The sequence below is a fragment of the Eublepharis macularius genome, chromosome 2, assembly GCF_028583425.1.
Source record: "Eublepharis macularius isolate TG4126 chromosome 2, MPM_Emac_v1.0, whole genome shotgun sequence".
In the NCBI taxonomy this organism is placed as follows: Eukaryota; Metazoa; Chordata; class Lepidosauria; order Squamata; family Eublepharidae; genus Eublepharis; species Eublepharis macularius.
In genome coordinates this window covers 92,269,524-92,290,838 of record NC_072791.1, presented here as the reverse complement: position 1 = coordinate 92,290,838, position 21,315 = coordinate 92,269,524, and the positions used below count along the sequence as shown (strand labels likewise).

Genomic DNA, 21,315 nt, shown 5'->3' with positions numbered 1-21,315 from the left:
CCACATTTCAAGCTCTCCATATGGAGGCACTTTCAGGCCCTTCCGAATGACCCCCGTGTGGTACAGTGTCGTGCCTGCGATGGCCTGGTGCTCAGAGGCAATGACCTGAAGCACCTGTCATCGACAGTCCTAGGTAGGCACCTGGAGACGCACCACCCAAGCCTGTGGTCTCCGTCCCTGGCCAGCGAAACATCCAGCGGGGGGAGAAAGAGGACTACCAGCTCTTCTGACCAGGGATCAGTGGGAGGGTCACTGGGATCCTCCCCAAGCAAGAAGCCTTGCCCCGAGGCTGCTGGTGGTGGGAGAGGAACAATCATGCAGGCCGCCCTTGTGGAGGTTGTTCCCTCAGGGTCGGGGACAGTGCCGCTGAAAAGGGTGAGGTTATGGGCTCACAAGCCGGGCATTCGCATTGTGGCAAAGACGATTGCCCTACAAGCATTCTCCCTATCTGTCGTGGAGGGCGTGGGCGTCTGCAGGCTGCTTCAGCATTTCTCCCCATGGTTCTCTATGATGTCACGGTGCACCGTTGGATGTTGAGTCCTGCCTGTCCTCTACCAGTCTGTGTGAGACATGGTGCTTAGGGAGGTGTTGGCTGCCAAAGGCAGTGCCGTACACTTCACCTCCGCCGGCACTCAACTGGCACTCAAAAACAGGTGCCATGCTTGACACCGGGATACAGGGTAGTTCTCCAGGCCCGGCAGATGGACGATGTTCATACTGGGAAGAACATTGCCACCACCATAAAGGCAGCTCTGAGGGAGTGGACAGCCGGTGGGGAAGGGTTTGTCTGTTGCGTCATGGTGAAAGACGCAGGAAGCAACATGTTGGCAGCCCTGAAAGAGATATCCCTCCCGGGCCTGGTGTGCATGGCGCACAAGGTGCACTTGGTGATGAGGGATGTTCTCGGGCTAGGGAGCAAGCCGAGGGACAGCTGGGACAAAGGAACAACCTGCTGGACAGCTGCCAGTGCATCGCTTCCCACTTCTCCTGCAGCATCAACTCTTCCCGTGAGATGCTCCAGAGGCAGGGGGAGAGGGGGGACCCTGAGCACCACCTCTGTCAAGACCTGCCCACCCGCTGGAACTCCACCTACGACATGATAAGTCATCTGGTGGAGCAGAAGGGCTCGTTGCAGGACATCCTGTAATCGCCGGACGTTCTGAGGAAGGGAGAGGAGCTCAGCCCCAGCTCCATCGAATGGAGAGTCCTTGAAAAGATGTCCCAGTTGTTGAAACCCTTTAAGGAGGCCACCGAGCTCTTGTGCTCGTACGAGGCCAGCCTGGGTCAGGTCATCCCCCTGATCCACGGGCTCGACCAGTTCCTGGCCAAGGAGCTCAAGCACGAGCTGCTCCCCAGGATCAGGGACTTTGTGAGGAGGATGCAGGCATATGTGGCTGAGTGCTTGCATCCTCTGCATCATGAGGTGCCGTACCAAATGGCCTCTGTCTGTGACCCCCGTATCAAGGGCAACATCGCCATGCCGGGGGTGGGGCGAGATGCAGTGCTGGAAAAAGGAGCTCCGCAGAGCGGTGCTCCGTTTCCAGGCAGAGAAGGCAGGACGGAGTAAACCGGGCAGGGGTGAGGGGCAGGCGGTGGAGAAGGAGGAGGAGGTGGGATGAGAGCCATGGCAGGAGAGACCCACCGAAATGGGCCCACTCAATCTCTGATCCTCTTCAGTGGGCTGTGTGGTTGGCCGCAGCACAGAGGGCGTCTCTCGCAGTGGAGGACTCGGAGGGCGCCATGGTGTGCGAGTACTTTGCGGAGCTCACCAAGCCCCCGCATTCCAACCTCTTGGAGTATTGGGTGAGTAAATCTGTCATATGGCTGGACCTGTCCATCGTGGCAACCAACATCCTGTCCTGGCCTCCCACCAACGTGCAGAACGAGCGGGTGTTCTCCCACCTGGGAGACCTCCATCCCTGCCACGCTCATGTGCGCCTTCACCTTGTGGACATGCTGACCTTCGTTAAGGTCATCCTCAACCTGCTGGGATATCTCTTCGTGGATCTTGACCTAGCTGGGCTCTGAGCTACCCTGGTCTACTGTGGTTCTAGGCCAAGCCCCTCTGGAGCGTGCTCAAGATCTCTGGCCTGCTGCCTGGCTCCGGGGTCTGAAGGTACTTACTGATATCATCTGTCCTGCGGCAGCTCAGGTCAGGTTTTTGTGAGTGGTGGGATACTGGTCTTCCCCCTTCAGTTCTTGGGGCCGCTTCTAAAGTCCGGTGACAAGCACTGTGGGTTTCTCAGCTCATGACTTGCAAATGAAGAGGTCTTCCCTGACCTGCTCCTCAATGTGGCCGGTAACCCTTTGTCCTCCTCTCCCTGACAAGTTCCTGGTCCCTCTTTCAACCTCTCCCTCTCCAGAACTGCTTAGACGCCTCCCAACCTCTCCTGTCCTGCCCATCCCGTCCTTTCCACGAAGGCAGGCAGGTGGGTCATGTCTGCAGCTGCCGCTGTCGGGCATGAGGGATTACCACGGCACTGCCGCCACCTTTGGGTCTTCCCGGTCCTGCTCCGCAATATGACTGGTAACCCTTTGTCCTCCTCTCCCAGACAAATTCCTGGACGGTCCCTCTTTCAACCTCTCCCTCTCTGGATGGAACCACTATGACCCTTCCCAACCTCTCCTGTCCTGCCCATCCTGCCCTTTCTGTGAAGGCAGGAAGGTGGGTCGTGTCTGCAGCCCCTGCTTTTGAGCACGAGGTACAGCTCAAAAGCTGTTGCAGATACAGTTGTGCCACATGGTGCCCCCTATCTAGTGCACCTGCTTCCCCCTCTGAGCAGGGGGGAACAGGTCCCAGCCATGACTCCCGTCCTTTCCATGAAGGCAAGAAGGTGAGCGATGCTGGCGGCATCCTACACTATTTATTAGTAGTGCCTGTACTGCCTGCACAGGTAAGGTGTGTCTGAGTAGTGTGGATTCTGTAGGGTGCTGAATAGACTGCCACGTCTGTGACGGCAGGCTGGTGGGTGATGCAGGGTCAGCCCACACTTCCCCATGTGGGCACCTACCTGTCTGCCCACAATCCCCTTTCCTCGAGGAACCGATTTCTCCCCCACGACTGGTGGGAAGGCATCCTCCACTGCCTTGATGGCCAGCATGTGAGCCTACGATTCAACATGTTAGAGGTGGGCCCCACTTCCCACTCTTGGTTCTTTCCTTCCAACTTTCTAATGATGAGATAACCCAGATATTTATGCAATCCACCTGTCTCTCTAATATCCCTGCACATAGTATCTGTCTCTCTTGTCAATCCAATACAGGTATTCAATGTATTCATGCATCCCTCTATCCTATACACCTGTCTCATACAGCTATGCACCTATCCCATACAGCTATGCACCTGTCTATCGAGAAACCTATCTATCCCATATATCTAACTGTCCAATGCTCCATGTCCAGCTGGTGTGTTTCGGCAGCAACAGCCTCAGCACCATGTGAGGTGTGGACAACAGCATTGGACCCGATGCCATGATGTTCCCATCTGGTGGACGTATGTTCGTGTCTCTGACCCACCAGGGTGTGTGTTTGTATGTGAAAGGCCTCCGCGTACGCCATCATGTCTTGCTGGAGGATTTTTTTTTGCAGACTGTTGCTGGGTCATTTGGTTATACGGCGGCTGCCGACATGACCCACCTTCCGGTCATGCAGCAAGTAGCCTCTGGGAGGCCTGGCGGGCGGGCACATGGGGGGTGCCGCCAGCAAGCGGCCAAACCCCCTGCCCCCTAGAGGGTAGGTGGCCTGCCACTGCCTCCCCAAGCCCGCCAGGCCTGGTGGCCACCGCCAAAACCCACATTAATGCCTTGGTGGAAAGTAGCCTCTGGGAGGCCTGGTGGATGGGCACATGGGGGGTGCTGCTGGTGAGCAGCCAACCTCCCCCCTAGAGGGGAGGTGGCCCGCCACCACCTCCTCAAGCCTGCCAGGCCCGGCGGCCACCGACCTGACCCACCTTCTGGCCGTGCGGAAAGTAGCCTCTCTGGGGCCTGGTGGGCAGGCACATTGGGGGTGCTGCTGGCAAGTGGCCAAACCACCCGCCCCCTAGAGGGGAGGCGGCCTGCCACCATCTCCCGAGCTTGCCAGGCCTGGTAGCCACCAACATCACCCATCTCCCTGGCGTCCGGAAAGTAGCCTCTGGGAGGCCTGGCGGGCAGGCACATGGCAGGTGCCACTGGCAAGCGGCCAAACCTCCCACCTCCTAGAGAGGAGGTGGCCCGCCACTGTCTCCCTGAGCCCGCCAGGCTTGGTGGCCACCAACGTGACCCACTTTATTACCTTGGCGGAAAGTAGCTTCTGGAAGGCCTGGCGGGTGGGCACATGGAGTTGTCGCTGGCAAGTGGCCAACCCCCCCACCCCCTAGAGGGGAGGCGGCCCGCATTCAAGTCCACTGCTTGTACACAGGGCCAAAGTCAACTGGTGGCTCCAATTGTATCGAATGGGAGTTTCCTGGCGGCATCAGATTTGGGAATGGAGAACTTCAAGATCCGTATTGAAATCTTGACCAAACTTGGGTGATGGCTGGAGGAGAGCCTGCTGAACACTCCTTGTGAAAATGGGCTTTCTAAGTCCGAAGGGGACCGTTCTGGCCCTCACAAACAACGAATACCGAACATGTTCATTAACGGTTCATGTTCATTACTGTTCGTCCGTTCATGTTTGTCGACGGCAACGAACAATGAACAGCGTGTTCGTTTTTTTCCTCGTTCGTGCCCATGTCTAATTCTAAATCACTTCTCTCTTAGCCCACCACACTGATCCTGCGGTCCACAGATTTGTAGGGTCACTGTTTAGACCTCCTTCCAAACTTAAGTAGATTTTTAAAAAGTGTCCACACAACCTTGCCCTCTAATTTTTCAGTTTCCAGGTTTTCCCCATCCTTGGTATAGACTTTTTCAAATCTGGTTTTTATTTATTAATTAATTTAAAACATCTGTATGCTGCCTTTCTACCCAAATAGGGTCCTCAAGGTCTGTGAAAATTAAATAATTTAAAACATTTTAAATAATTTAAATTTAAAACGTCATCTAAACTAGTATGGAAATAATTCAATACAAACACACACACAACACCAAGAACAGAGAGGAGGGCCAGTAACAGTTATTAGGGTATGCCAAGGAAAACAAAAAAGCCTTCATCTGGTTGGTTTGGTATGATCTTTCCAGAAAAAATGAAGTCCAAATGCATCGGTAAGTAAGGTGCAGATTTTGGAAAGCCCCAACGACATCATTGACACTTCTTTTCCATCAGCTCCTCACAGTTGTTATTTTCCCTGTTGTACCACAGGAGGGCTTTTTGAGTTTTTAAAAAATTGTTAATTGCTATAGTGCAATAATGTTATACTGATTTGTTGCTAGAATCCACTAGTTCTTCTGAATTCCCAGCATCTTTTTTAAAAAAAGTAATTCTCCTAGCCCTTTTGGTTGTGGAGATATAAGTGGGAAGGAATATCTCTGCAACAAAAAGACTTAGAGATTTTTTTTAACTGTTCCATTATTTCACTATGGAGCTCTAGCAATTACTCATTTAAAAAAAATGCTCCAGGTAAGAATGTAGAGCTCCTGTGTAGATGTTCCATTGCCATTGTGAATGTCTCTGCATTCACACCAGCAATGACTGGTAAATGGAGAATCCTTGCCAGGTAGATGTACCTTATGTAGCCTTTTTGGAATAAATAGTATAAGTATAGTCTTAAATCACCAGTACCCCAGATCTGCAGTGACCATTTGAGGGCTGCAGTGTAACTTGCACGGTCACCTTTGAGAAATGTATTCATCTGTGTTTCATTAAGCACTTCTCTGGAATGGCAGCAAATAAATAACTTAAATAAAAAACATGTTTTAGGCCAGGGCATTGTTCAGTCTGTATGCCCGATAGCCTCTTAAAGAACTTCAAGCAACTGGAAACTGGTGGTTCCTAATTGAAAAATAAAAGCTCAATTTGGCAGCTTCTGAGTTGCAAGTTTCTGAATTATTCAACTTTGTGCCAGTTTGTGGCTGCTGAAATTATTCTGGTGGGAAAATGAGTGATTCGTTTGTTCCATAGTTACAGCAAAGATCCTGCAGATGCCTTTTTCATTTTGCTTGAGCATGCAGAAAGAAAAGTGTTTGTATAGCTTGTGACCACAGGAGTTAAAGTTATGATCTCTCTGATGCAGAGCAGAGCTGCTTGATAAATATGCTGTGGAATTGTTGCTTTCCTCATTCTATATGACGAATTCAAACAATAAGAGGGAGAGTGATTGAACAGGTCAAACGCTTTAGATACCTAAGAGTCTATTTCCACCATAGAGCTAGTTGGGTAACTCGCAAAAAAAAGTGATAAAATCTGTGAACAGCAACATAGTAGCGATTACTTGCTTTTTCTACACTAAGAGAAATCAGTATATCCCGGCAGCCCTTAAAGTGTTTAAGCATAAAATTAGTGCTAAACTGCTCTATGGCATTCCAATATGGATCACAGCCTTTAATAAAGAAGTCAAATGAATACAATCTAATTTTCTAAGGAAAATTTTAGGGCTGCCATCATGTGTTCCCTATGCAGCTATATGTTTGGAGACCAACCAAAGACGCCTAGAGACAAAAGCCTGAATTCTAACAATTAAATTCTGGCTGTGTTTGCACTTCAGGAGCAGCCCCGGATTCGGTTTAGTTTTCTCGGCCATGTCAGACGCTCATCTCCGCAGGTCCGGGAGGAAGCGCCTGAGCAGCCTGACCGGGCGGCTGATCTGCAAAGATTAGCTCCCAGGACTCCCAGTGAGGGAGGCTGGGTCCAGAGCGCTGCGGGAAGAGCCCCCTGAAACTGATGCAGGGGGTAAATTGCCCGTTTGCTCCTATGGAGGCTGGCAGACGTGCGCGGCACCTCGAGTGCTGCCGGGCCATAGAAAACGGCAAAGAGCAGAACTAGGCGAAAGCCTGTAAGTAAGCGAATCCCTTCTGTTATTACAAGCGTACGTGAAGGATTGGTGGGATCTGAAGCTAAGAAGGCTCGGGTTTCTTCCCCCTCACTGAGTTTCAGAACTTGGTCGGCGGTCTCCCCCCCCCTAAAATGGTGACGAAAAAGCAGAGTCCCACTTTGGGCAAGTCAATCTCGGCTACCCTGCAGGGAAAAGGAGAGTCTCTTGAGGACTTAGTGAAGAGGTCGGTTATCGAAGCCATAAAGCCCTTTGTTGACAAGTTAAACAAAACGGATCAAAGGGTGGGCTTAATTGAGAGTGAAGTGAAAACCATTAAGGAAGTAGTGGGGGGGGCAGAGAAGTCTGCTCGGGAAAATGCGTCACTCGTGAGGGCAACGAACAAAGAATTAAAGCTGGTGGAGAACCAGCTGATTGGGCTACAAGTGGAACGAACACAGACAATTTTGTGCCTCCAGAACGTGGAAGAGGAGGAAAATGAGGATTTAAAGGATCTTGCCTCGGAATTATTGGCGACACCCGCGAGGGCAACTAAAGAAGAGGTAAAACGCCATTTTGGAGGTCTGTAGGGCTTCTTCAAAATATGCAACGAAGCGTCAGCTGCCTCGCGAGATCATCATTGATTTTTCATCTAAGAGGATCCAGGACACTATCCTATATAACTCATACAATGCGGATCTGGACTTTTTGGGGAACAAGGTCAAGATACTGAAGGACGTTCCATTTTTAGTTCGGAAAAGAAGATTTAAGTATAAAAGGTTTGCAGCTCTTCTGAGGGAACGTGGAATAAAGTATAAATGGCTATTTCCGGAAGGTATCTGGTTTAGTTACAAAGATCAAGCTTACAAGATAATATCAGAAGATCAGCTAAGGGACTTTGAGGGCAAAAACCAAGAATTTCAGCAAGAGGCCAAGCAAGAAGAAAAGGACTTGAAGTCTGAAGGGGGAGGGGAGGAGGGAACGAGCACGGCGGTTGCAGCTGTTCAGAGAGAACTGCGTCCGAGGCCCAGGGGGGGGGGGGGAGGAAGATTTAATTTGGATTGTAATTTGTATTTTGCAAGGTCAACCATTCCATCAGTATTTTACAAAGTTTTAATACTAAACAATGGCAGTATGAAGGGAAAGCATTATTTGTAGTGTAGTGTTGTTATATGGTGTTGGTTTTTTTCTTCCCTCTGCCCCCCTTCCTTCCCTTTGTATTGTAAAAAAAATAATAATAATAAAAAAAGGAGCAGCCCCAATAATCTTATTGCATACATGTTAACTGAATCCCAGTCTTCTGCATGGTTAGCTGATATAGGGAAAAAAATCTCTGTAATCGGGCTTTGCCTTGTCGAATTAGTTTTTCTTTCTGAGAGGTCTGCATTTGCTTTGATTAAACAAAGACTTGTAGATACTGAGATGCAAGAACTTAGGAGCCTCTCCTCTGGTAGATGCTCCCCTCTGAGATGGGGGATTTCCTCTAATGGTTTGTTGGCAGAGTACTTTTCTGGTTTGACTTTCCTTTACCTCCGGAGAGCATTTATGTTAGCGCACTTTAATGTTCTTCCTTCTGTGGTACTGCATAGAAGGTTTAAGAAAATTCCTTACTCCACAAGGTATTGTGCCTGTGGCTTGAGGGATATAGAAAGTACTGAACATGTTCTCCTGTACTGCTCATTGTATTGTGATATTTGCGCTGTTTATCTAGAACCTTTGCTTCAAAATCAGGAAGGTCAATCGGATGACAGTAAGACACGCCTTTTACTATCCACACATAACCCTGAGATCATGGAGTCTGTGGCTAAATTTCTTTGTCGTGCATTGAAGAGGAGAGGAATGGTTTAAGTGATGGGGCAAGGGATGTTTCTTTTTGTCTCCTTGCTGACTGTGCATATGTATGTCCTGTTATGCCAATAAAGGGATTCAATTCGATTCAATTTGAGTTTTTGTCAATACAGCTTGTCTTTGATATATGACAAATTCATTCCCTTTTCCCCCAGAAGATATGCTGTTCCAGTGGTAAATAATGCTATAAATGAGATTCCTGAAGAATAGTCCCCAAATATATATCTTTAATTATTAGGCTTTCCAGTTGCCTGCCAGTGGTGGACAATTCCTCTGGGGGTTTGCCCCAATGTGATCAGCGGGAAGTGGTAAAGCCTCCGGCGATCGCTCACCACTGGCAGGCAATCTGGGAAAGCATGCACCTGGTGTGCTACTGGCCGGGCACAACAACATCACTTCCTGAAGTGATGTCATTGCACTGGCTACGGCTTTGCTCCCACGCTTTGCTGGGACCAGATGGACCAGAATTGGACCCATGTGAAGCACAAGAGCATGCCCGTGGCCAGTGTGATGATGTCCTGGTTACTGACTCAAGCTGCAGGCAGGGGGAAGCTCCCTAGTTGGGAAGGCAAGACGAACCACAGTTCCAAGCTTCAGACTCAGATGAGATGACAATCACAGCTTCTAGTCCAAAGGGGGTATTTCAGAGTTGAATCCACAGTAACAGGCCAGGGTCATAGACAAGGGAATCAGTTCCAAACAGCAGGGTCAGTAACAAGCGGACGCATTGCTTCCACACAGCCATTCCCTTTTCGGCTGCTTTTAACCCTCATGGTGCTCAGCTGCTTGTGCTATAGCATGCACCTGCCGGCTGTTTCAGTCCTGCTCCTGCAAGCACTCATCATCACTAATGATGCTGGGCCGGTGCTGTGCTGCTAACCTGGCACTGCGCCTTCTGGCTTGGAGGGCTCTCCTAGCCCTCCTCTGACGACGCTCCCGAGGCTGTGGTGATGAAGGGGGAGAGCTGGCGTGCACCTAGCTTTGCCAGCCCAGGGCTGGGAAGCTGAGGGGGAGAGCTGGCTGGTGCCTGGCTCTCTGCTGCTGGCCCAGGGCTGGGAAGCTGAGGAACCGATGTGCTGGGACCTCGCTGTGGACATGTGGAGAATGGTCACCATCGGAGACTGGTTCCAGGAAAAAGACTGAGAAACCTGCTATGTGGAAGTTACATTTCCATTCTGCTCTATCAGCAGTCACGCAGCAGCAGGGAAGCCACACAATCCCGTCTTTGTGTGGAAATCACCACTTTAAGCCTGTTGTGGATTCTAATTCTCTCTTAACTAGATTTTGCATAATTGTTTCCAAAGTAACGGACGGACCTTTTACTTTGTACCAAGAAAGTGATATTCAGTAATTCAGTTTAATTGCTCTCTTTTGACCGAAAATAAGTCTGAATTTATATGACTAGCTTAGTAGATAATAGCAAAATAATTTAATTGCTCATGGAATTATTTAATTGCTCATGGAAAATAAGACTGTATTTATATGAATTGCTTAGTAGATATAGCTAAATAATGTTTCTAGCTAATTAACAGTGACAATTTCTAAAAGTCTCCCATTTCCTGTATATTTTAGGAGAGAGTCGCATCTATGTATTATCTGAAATTTGGGATCACTTCTTCACAGAGACACTTCCCACACTCCAGGCTATATTTTATCCTGTTCAGGTAAGTCTAGTTAAAGCTTTCTGTTAGTACTTTTGTATAAAGCAGTTGAGTTGCCCAGTTTTTAAATTAAAAGAGGAGTGGGGGGAGAGAATTCAGCTTTTAAATCTGATAAGCTTTTTGAATCTTGTCTAGCAAATTTAGGTAGAGGAGAGAGTAGGCCTGCTGTCATAATCAGATAAGAATGTTTTACAGCTATATTAGAATTTAATCTGTGTTTTATCATCATGAGTAGTGTTACTTGGAATAGGGTCTTCAAGTCAGAGGGGAGAAGAAACAGGAGGAAATGGCTATAAATCTACACTACCATGATGCCCTGCAGCTAGCATTTTAACGATGAGTCTGATATTATATGCAAAATTAAATGTCTAGTTGTTGGTGAGAACAGATTTGAAAATTTATGAACTGCTGTAGGGGCATCCAAGCCAGTGCCTCATTAAAACTGTTTGCTAAAGCATGGACAAGTAATAGGACATTCTGTTAAGCAGAAGAGGAGACAAAGTTTGAAGCTTCTTGGTCAAACTTCTGTACTTTTTAATAATGTGGAGTTCCCCTAGGATGCCACACAGAGCTCAAAGCACGGAATTCCTTTCTGGGCCAACACCTTTGTGCTTTGTACATTTTCCACTGCCTCATTTTCTTTTATAGTATTTGTTGTGCCCTATGAAGCCTACCACTGTAGTGCCTATAAATGTGTAAAATACTCTGCAAAGGGTCATATTTTGCAAGACAAAGTTATGCCCAAGAAGGTAGGGGACAGGAGTTTTATACTCAAGGCTGGCTCTGCTTTCCAAATGATAGTTTTGAAGGATCCAGAGATCCAGCCTAAGTAGGTGTATTTGCAGCAGTTAAACTTTCATATTTCTGGTTTCAAGACTGTATTCTCCAGTAGCAAAGGAATAGGCAAGCAGTCAATTGTTTTCAGTAAATGGGCAACAGTCATAAGTATTTTTGTTACTACTAGAGCTAGCAGTCTTAACTGTTGAGTAAATTTTTAAGTGGCCATTGCAAAAGAACTATATCCTTATCTGCCGAATCATCAGGAAGAAGGCACAGAACTTCTAAGACTGTTTCTATGTTGATTATTTAAAAAGACACTCAGTGACTTGGTCATTGTTCAGCATGATATAATTGTTATATTGTTGGGACTGGGATCTGGGAGACCCACTTTTGAATTCTTGCTCTGCCAAGGAAGCTTGCAGGGTGACCTTGTGCCAGTCATACATGCTCAGCCTAATCCACCTCACAGGGCTGTTGTGGGGATAAAATAGAGTATGTTGTAAGCCACTTTGGTCCCCATTAAGAGAAAAGTAGAATATAAATGAAGTAAACAATTAAATAGTTCTAGGATCCATTGTGCTAGGCTCTGCAAAACCTATGGATAATATCCCCCGTTTCCCCAGAGCTGAGAAATAAGAAACCGCATATTTGAACATCAAGGAAATAATATTATCTGGCTGGAGGGGAGCACCAATTGCTCACAAAAACATATTTTGGAGGAAGTTACTTGCTTCCTCACTTGTTTTGTATCGCCACTTGGCTGCTTAGGATTGATGGCCTAACTTTTTCTTTCCATTTCCAAATGCTAAGGTGAACTGTACTGTTGTTCTCCTGTGACCTGTTTTCACATTAGTATGTTCCAATGGGCCTATAAGAATGGAAATGAAAACTTGCATCTTGCTACATTATACTAATCTTCTGTGACATGCTTTTTTCCCTTTCTCTTGGCATCCCTTTGCCTCATTCTTCTGTCTCTTCTCTGTATTTGCTGCAGATGCTAGAAGGTATGTCTGAAAATGCAAGCAGGCAAAAACCATTGTAGTAAACTTTAAATCGGCCACATACCCATCAGGTTTTACACTCTAAACCTAATATGTGACTTTACATAAGTTTTTAAAAAACTATTATTATTTACTGGTATATACTGCCATATAGCCCTGAGCCAGATAGCCCAAGAGAGCCTGATCTTATCAGATCTCAGAAGCTAAGCAGAATCAGCCTTGGTGAGTAATTGGATTGGGAGACCTCCAGTGAAGACCAGGATTGCAGAGGCAGGCAATGGCAAATCACCTCTGTTAATCTCTTCCCATGAAAACCCTGCCAGGTGTCGCCAAAAGTCAGCTATGACTTGAGGGCACTCTCTACTACCACTGCCATACAACTGGTTCGATTGAGTCCCTCTGCTCACCTAAGGGTGCAACCTCTTTTTTTGCTAGAAGATTCATTGTGCTGGAGGAAGCCTCCATAGCTGAGCAGAACGCTGATATCAAACCTGATGTTTTCTGGGTTGGGCTGCACATCTGGCAACAATTTAATTGTCCTGTGTATCTATTCTATATTGTGGGTTCCCAAATAGTGGACTGGGATCTACTTGTGTGGTGCTGGAAAGTGTGAGGGTGACAGGCTACTGAAAATGGATGGTGCTGAGGACAGAGCAAAGCTGAGGAAGTTCCCCTTCCTGGCCAGGAGCTGGAGCCAGCAGGTACGCCAGATGAACAGAATTCTACTGAAAGACCTACTAGGTCATACATCTGGAAATTACAAAGGCATGTAAGGAACACACATGAAAGTACAGTGATGGAGCAAGTGCCATATATGTACTGGAATGCAAGTTATTGATTTGGGAGGGATGTGTGCACAGACAAAATTATAGTGTTGTATTGCAGTGCATGCTGGTACTTCCGTACCAATGGCAGCTGCTTAAAGAGTGAAAGTGAGGTATGGCTGCTTAATAACCAGGTAGGTTCTTCTACTTTGGGAACCAATGGCTGTAATTGCATGTCAGAGTTGCTTTCTTTTAAACAATAAATCTGCAGAAATAAGGCAGAATATACACATACTTTTAAAAGGGCGTCTTTTTGCATCTCTCAAGCACAAGATGATTTGGGTTTTCTTCAGATGTCACTGCTGAAATGACAGATATGTTTACCAAACAAAATCAAAAGCAAGTGCTGGCTCTGTTCCTGATCTTGCCTGTCTACCATGCAACAAGTGGGCTGTTTGCTTTTATTTTTTCAAATATGTATGTTTCTTCATTTTATCCGTTCTTTCATCTCCTTAATTTTTTTAAAAACCCTAAGCTTTTATAATACAAAGTGTAGAACTTCTCTGATGAAGAAGAGAAGGCCTACTGATGTCACGTACCAGCCACTTAAATCATGACACTCATCTTTTCTTTAACTGTGATGCTATGCTCATTAGTACCACTTTTTTGTATATAAAGAACCCCAATGAGAATGTTTATAGGTGTTTTTTTCATTGACAGTCTTCAGTATGTTTCTGCAATGTGGATGCTGGATGATAGGCTTAATGTAGCACTTTACATATGATCCTATCTATATATTCTTTTGTGTTGCAAAGATAAATGGAAAATTATACAGCAACGCGTTGACCCTAAGCTCAGTCTGCATATTTAAATCCTGTTAATTTTGAGAGATTTCCTGCTTTACAATTCATTTGGGATAAGATTTTAATTTACTGTGCAGCTAGTCAACATAAAACTTGGCATAGGATTATGATATTTACATAATCTTGAAAAGGGAATTAGTCTTTAATCTATCTTTGGGAAATTGTTTTACTCCCCCCAAAATTCATATAAAGAGTGACATTTGCTGCTGTCATTTTTTTTCAAACTCAGTGTCAGAAAACTCAGAAGAAGCAAGACTGATCTTTTTTTGGTGTCTCAAAGGTTATTCTGGGTTAGATATGTTGTTAAGGTTGTTAAAGTTTAGAAACTTTGCAAATCAAGAAAGGTGGTAGCAAGCACAGCCATGCAATTTTTATTTTCGTTAGCCAAGTAAAAATGGTTCTGGAAGACTTACTGGGAAACTGTTGCCTAAACTATATGATACGAGGAACTAAATTTTATTAAGGGATTATGGGATGGTGAACTCCACATTTTCCTTGTAACACAAATTCCTACCCTTTCTGCCACCTAGTAATTCTTTCCCAAGTAGTTTTTTAAGTTGCTGCTCTTCAGACAGATTCTACAAATGTAAATAAAGAATGGCTTGTGAGAAAAAGGTGTTTGCAAACAAGAATTGTTTATGTGGGAGGAGTCATGCTTACCTCTGATCCCACACTCCCACTTGCAGTCATCCCCAGAGAATTATTCAGCAATCATGGGATTGGGGCCATACCCTTGACTAGGTGATAATGTCTAGCCTGATTAAAGCCCATTCCTTTAATTTTCATGGTACTAAAGCTTTCATTTTTCCAAGTAAAGCAACCAAAGCTATATCCAACGAAGCTATTGCCCAGGTCCTGCAGAAATTCCATCCTACACCTTCTTCTGCTTTTGTTCTGACTTCCTTTCTGTCTTTTAAAACACCCTGTGATGCTTTTTGCCATAGGAGGCCCTTCTTCAGAATCCTGGGTTTTCACTATTTGCATTTTGATGAAGCTGTTAATTGCAGCATTAACCCCATTATGAATTGATGATTAACAAACATTTATTCCCTCCAGTTAGAGATTTGCACCACTGCTTGTGGCATGGTTAATTTTATGATTATTCCCATGGAGAGTATAGGGCACAGTTTAACTTGGTTGTGAAATAAGGAGGTTAAAAAGAAGTATTGGGGGGAGAGGTAGAGGAAAGTTTGGGCTGCTACATCTTGGTATGAGCTGATTTAATGCAATAGTAGATTCCAATGAAATTGGGTAATTAAATACTGGATCTCTTTCAACTATGGGCAAATGTGTTGAAAGATTGTAAACTCTTTGTGTTATAATAGTCTTGAAATGGAACAAAAAGGGGCTGATCATTAATGAAATGTTATGGCATCCCCATATTGTGTTTTGATGAGGTTCAGAGTTTTCAGTGAGCCTTCATAGGTATCCTTCCCAGTTTCCAGTGCAGAGCTTGCCTCCCTCTCTAGATGCCTCTCACTGAGCATTCTTCCACTGGTTGCTATAAATATCTCCCTCCCTGCATAATAGTAGCCTGGTTTAGGATTCCTCGATAGGGTCAAGTTAGACAGCTGCAATTTCTTTTTAATTTGTAACTAGTCATCTGCTATATGCTGCCTTCTATTCCATGTGCCCCTTTGTTCTTCTACAATATCATGCATTAACCTATGACATTACTTTACAGTTGTCCCCAAAGATCTTGCAGTTTCTAAAGGCAGTTGAGTATTTCTTAATGCAACGCGATGCATGCTATTTTTCATACTGTCTTGTGTGTTTAGGGCCAAGAATTAACTATTCGCCAAATTGCCCTGCTTGGCTTCAGAGACTTGGTCTTATTAAGAGTGAAGCTGGATGAGATTCTTCCTCTGGTTCAAACCAAGCTCCCTTCTTCCATTGTCCAGATGCTGCTAATCTTACAGGTGGGAAGCGACCCATTTCCTCTTCTCTTGTACTTGGGTTGTTTAGTACTCAGCGAATGGATGAGAAGGCTTAGAGGTGTGTATGTATACTTGAGGAAGCAAAAAGACCTGTGCAAACCAGAAAGGTGTATCCTGAGAGTGCAGTTGAAGACATACAGACAAAAGCATTGGTTGCCAAGCAGCTTAGATGGATAAAACTACAAAGCAAATGTTACTTTTGATTAGGTACCACCAAGTTCTGTTTCTAAACCATCCTCCTACTTAAGTCCACAAGGCTCCAGGGAGTTTTATGGATCAGAAATGAGCTTTGTTACATAAAAGGTATGCTTCAGTATATCTTCATTAGCCTTTACACTAACACGGGGTTCCTATGTATGTATTTGTGTCTGTCCCATCTTCATATCAGTGAGTAGGTATGACTGAATGTGCTTCTTGTTCCTATTTGGTAGATACCTTTTCTGTCATCTCTTCAATTCGCTGCTCCTAAGGCTCACAACATCAGCATCCAAGCCCATAATTGACACAGAACCATGTGTTATCCTGTACAGTGGTAGCAGCTGGAAAGGACCTGCTTTTTATCCTACTGCCCATACCTTGGACCTTCTTTTTTAAGGGGCCTAACTTGCCTTGAGCACAGTTGTCATTGGGACCTCCCCCACCCTTAACATCCATTTCCAAGGGAGTTCCATTAAAATTCCAGCTGCACACCTGTTCCAATTCTCCTGGCTCCCTTATGTGGAATACTTTGTTTTGGCAAGTAAAGTCTTTTGAGCTGTTAGGACTTGGCTAATCCAGGCTCTGTTGTTTCTCTAATGTGACTACATAGTGCTGTGGTAGGGTGGTTCTGATTGCAGTGACTAATTTAGTTGATTACCAATGCTGAGTTTATTGAATGATTACAATATATTTATTTTGTTGTAAGCGGCTTAAAGTATCTAATATAAACAGTGAACTTAAACAAATTATGCTTTGGCAAAAGCTCTGGTTTGTTCACTTCTCACATGAAGTAGCAAGTGAGTAGCTTACTTGTAACTGGCACAGACCGTAAAGGATATCGTCAATCTCATGTAAAGGATTCCTAAGGTATTTTTAATTCCTGTAAGTCGCAGTAGTACAGCACTGTTTATGCATTCCAAATGCCCAGTCAAATATGGTAGGTTACTATATATTAAGCTTCCCATTTTTCAGTTGCGAGCCATGCAGTGTAGTGTTTAGAGTGTCGGGCTAGGATCTGGATGACCCTAGTTCCTTTCCCTGTAACTTAACAGCCCACAAGTTATACGTCAAGTATTTTATAAATAATTTATGACTCCATGGCTAAATATGGCTAGATCACATGAGCATTTTCTTATCTTGCCTGACAGCAAGTTCTTTAATTTCTGTTGTTCAGAAATATTCTGTAGACGGTCAGTCCAGTAAGTAATATATTAGTTGCAAAGTAAATTGTAACGGGGTCGATTAAAAAGGATATGGGCGGTTGAATCAACTTGATCCGTACAATAGATACAATAGCGCTTCTCAGAAGGGATTTTACTAAAACAGATGGCTCTAGTTCAAGTCCCAACACTACCACAGAAACTCACTTCATGACTTTGGGCCAGTCACTCTGTCTCGGTGTAACCTAACAGCATTCTTGTGAGGATTAAACAGAGGAAGAGAGAATGATGATGGGGGCCACTTTGGGTCCCCATTGGGGAGAAAAGTGGGATATAAATACTAAATAAAACAAAATTCTTCAAATTTTCTTCTAAAAAGCTGAATAACTCTTCTGAAACAAGCAGAGTAACAAATGTCTATGTTACATATGTGTGTGTGTGTTTTGATATTTTTGTTCTAGGGAGTCCATGAGCCCACAGGTCCCAGTAAGGCCTTCATGCAGTTGGAGGAGCTTGTTAAGCAGGTGGTCTCCCCGTACCTTGGCTTGTGTGAAGAACACTGCTTTCCTGGCAGCACCTGTGCCCTGGGTAAGATGCACCATGCTGGTGGTCATCCTGTCACTCAAGCACTTCTTCTAATCAATATTATTTGAAAATGTGTTCCACCCAAATAATGGGAATGGAGGCTGGAGGTAGACAGTAGATGTTTGTTTTGGAGTGTTACAAGTGAATCTGTGTGCATAGTTATCCCAGTACTGTCTCTGATAATGAGGTTGTACAGAGTTTTGTATTGTTGGAAAACCAGTTCGACCAGAGGCAGCCCAGCACGTATGTGTTCTGCTCCCCAATGATGCCTCATCTCTTGTTTTATAGTTTGACTGCAGCCAAGAAAGTAATCAATATTCAGCTTTGTGCCAGAGAAACACTGAGAATCAGAGCTTAAAGTGTCCCTGAGTGTATTCCAATCAATTCCTCTTTAAACATAATTTCTGTGTATGGAAATAACCTTCATTTCTTTTCTCAGGTCTTATTGATTAGTAATGAGATACTCACTGATTGCAAGCTGCTTTGTTAGCAGTTGGTTAAAATCTGATTTAAAAAAATACTTCTCATTTATTTTTCAACGTCTGCACTGTTTGCTTGGTTTACTTTTCTTCAGTGTGTAAGGAAAGAACTTTCCTGCCCTAAGCCCACATTCTTTCCTGTTTCTTGTCTCCACCTTGTTTTGACTGCTTCAACAGACCCCCAGCAGATCACTAAGTTAGCTGGTTGTTTGCAGTGATTGTTTAAGTCACCATTGCTGAAGAACTCTTTCATGCTATGCTGTGGGCAAGGAAACATCAATAAGGAATATCAATTGCCCAAGTACCCCAGTATCATCTACTCTGCTTAGCAACAGCTCTCCAGGGTCACTGGTGGAGGTGTTTTCTAGGCTTGCTATTTAACTGGAATGTTTGGACCCGAAATCCTTTGTACACCAAGCATGTGTGCTCTAACAGAACTGGGCCATGTTACCCCTCTTCAGATCCAATGCTCCTGTGAGAGTGCCGGTGCTCAAGATTTTGTGCCTTCAGCAGTAGTCCTAAGCACATCTTTTTTTTTTTTTTCTGGCCACCATCTTGTCTCCTTGCCAGTCTTTTAGGCCTCCTTTAAAAAAAAATGATACTACTAGCTTAAAAGTGTACCAACACCAATTTACATAGAACCTGTCTTGAGCTATCCATATAGCATAAGAGTGCCAGGAATCCATGGTTTAGGTCTATATCATTTGTTTGTTAATGCTATACACATATGAGTCATCAGCAGATCTAAATTTGATTTCTGTGTATAACTCATATGGGTAATGTGTCACTTTGAAGGTGAGCCTGTACTGTGGCAAAAAGAGGAAATGGAAGCATGCCCTAAAAAAAAACTTTTGGAAGGTTTGGATTTAGGAGTTACCCTGGATGTTGACAATTTTTTTGTCTATGTAATTAAATTTAAAGGGGTTTTTTTGTGATAAATATTACATTATTTTAAAATTATTTGTTTGTTGTTGTATTTAGTGTGGCATTGCTCAAGGCCTGTTGACCAAATGAGCAGTATTAAAATAAAGTTTGTCCAAATTAGGGACTTCCTTTTCCCATGCTAGCTGCCTTACCTTTCTTGAGGTACTTTTTCTTCTACTTGTGGCATTTTTCTAAATCATTTGTGCTGGACACTAAATGCAGCCACACACTCATCATATTTACTTGGAAACAAGCTCTACTGAATTCAAAAATAAACTTACTTGTAAGTAAACACTCTTACAGCTGAAGTCTTTGCAGCTGTAATTCATAATTGTTGCCTTGAGAAATGCTGGTTCGAAGCTACAAACAAGTCTCTTATCCATTTGCTGCACCTTCATGAATGTCACCTTCTGGGTCTCCTGCTTTCTGCCTAACTTCTAAAAAAGCAGAATGGTAATAGATTTTAAGATGTCAATAAATGTCTCAAACCAACTAGGTGTACTTTTCATAGAGGAAACATAATCAGTGCACAGCTTGCAGTTCATAGTCAATAAAATCATGCCCCTTTCCCTGTAGAAGGAAAATAATACAAAGGGTACAGGGACTGGCATGATGCTAAAATTGTTTGTTTGAAATTTAGCCATGTGATTCTTGTGAAACTCTCCAGCTATCTTCTTGTCTGCCAATAAAGCAAGGGCTGGTGTCATAAAGCACAGTTTTATGTACTCTATGGCCTTGAAAGGGTTTGTTTGTTCAAAATAATTACATCAGCCTTCCATGCAGAAGACCTATGCGCCTCCCAGTGCTAAATGTATAGCACTTAGGACATACAAAGTGGTTGTTTCCAGTAGTGTTCTTAGTGGGATGGGACCATGCTGTGAAGCTGGATTTTGGTAGTTTGGCCTCACTGACTATGATACTGTCTGGAAACTGCCTGAAATGACCCCTTTTGAAATCTCTGTGCATGTTGAGGGGCCAGCATGCATACACAAGCCCAACAGACTAAATGATAGTGTGAATTAATCCTTAATGTGTGCTGTGCTGTCTTGGCCCCAAGAACAGTCTGTTCTAGTAACTTGGGAGATGGAAGAAATCTATCCTTTTTTCATTGGTAAATCATTAATCCAAGCATCATGTTTCTCCACTTAATCATAAAACTTTATGAGGACAACTAAATGTTTGGACTCATGTGATTTTTTTTTTTTTACAGTTTATCATTTGGAGGTACCTTGGCAAGTGACCATAGATTCATCGTCTTTGCTCGCGCTTACTGATAAGCATGTAGTTCTTGTGTTTCCTAGTGCAGTGGCTGCTGCCAAGCATGCTCATAGCTTTGTCCAAATGTGATCTTGCTTCTCCTTCCTGTCATGTCTGGGTTAAATGAGCCAGTGAGATGAGCTAGCTCAACTCACCCAGAGTGGTTCTCCACTTTGGGATTAAAATGCGTGCAATGAAAATGAGATGTATTTAGGACACGATATTGCCATGTGTCACAAACCCTCGTCTAACTCAGGCTTGGGCTGATCTTCCCCTACCCTGAGGTAAAATTTCTCCTCTCTAAGCCTATACTGGGCTGAGAAGCCTTTAGTAGCGTGGTTGATGTTTAGCTTCAACTTTCTTTCTTGTTCCTCTCTTAGGAACATATAAGTGGAATGGTTACCCAGCCAAGTTCAAGTAGGGGAAAGATCAGGGGTTTGCGCTAGAGATGGGCACAAACAGGGAAAAAAAGTCCAAACACAATGTTCATTTTCATTTCCATCCACGAACAGGGATTCACGAACATTGACGGACATGACATGTTCACGAACATGTTCGTAGTTGGAGGTTCATGGGAGCCAGAATGGGCCCCTTGGGACTTAGCTGAACTTGAGCCGGGGAAAGGAGAGTCCATGGGTCTCCCCCTTTCATGTCTTTTTCTCTTCACAGTGGCAAAAACTGGACTGTCTGCTGGAAGCTAATTGAGGAGTTACAAACTGACCTTCCCATTGTCCAATACCCACCAGATTTGCAGGGGACATAGTCCTCACTGTCCTCTGAAGACTCCCAAGTTTCAGAGAGATTGCACCCCGAGAAAGGCATGATCCATGGGTCCCTCCCTTTCATGTCATTTTCTTTTCACAGTGGAAAAAACTGGACTGTCTGCTGGAAGCTACTTTGAGGGGTTACAAGCCAGAAGGAATTCAGACAGAGTTCAGACAGCCCATGCCTATGTTGCCAGGGGAATTGATT

At 44.7% G+C, this 21,315-nt stretch overlaps 1 protein-coding gene across 1 annotated transcript in view; it reads left to right on the top strand.

The window, feature by feature from the left end:
• The window catches only part of PRR5L (proline rich 5 like), a 98,527-nt gene that overhangs the window by 55,338 nt on the left and 21,874 nt on the right, over positions 1 to 21,315 (top strand). Inside the window, exons 6-8 of the mRNA XM_054971731.1 lie at positions 10,307 to 10,398; positions 15,582 to 15,722; positions 17,560 to 17,686. Coding sequence (XP_054827706.1) covers positions 10,307 to 10,398; positions 15,582 to 15,722; positions 17,560 to 17,686 — 360 coding nt within the window. The remainder of the gene's footprint in view (positions 1 to 10,306; positions 10,399 to 15,581; positions 15,723 to 17,559; positions 17,687 to 21,315) is intronic.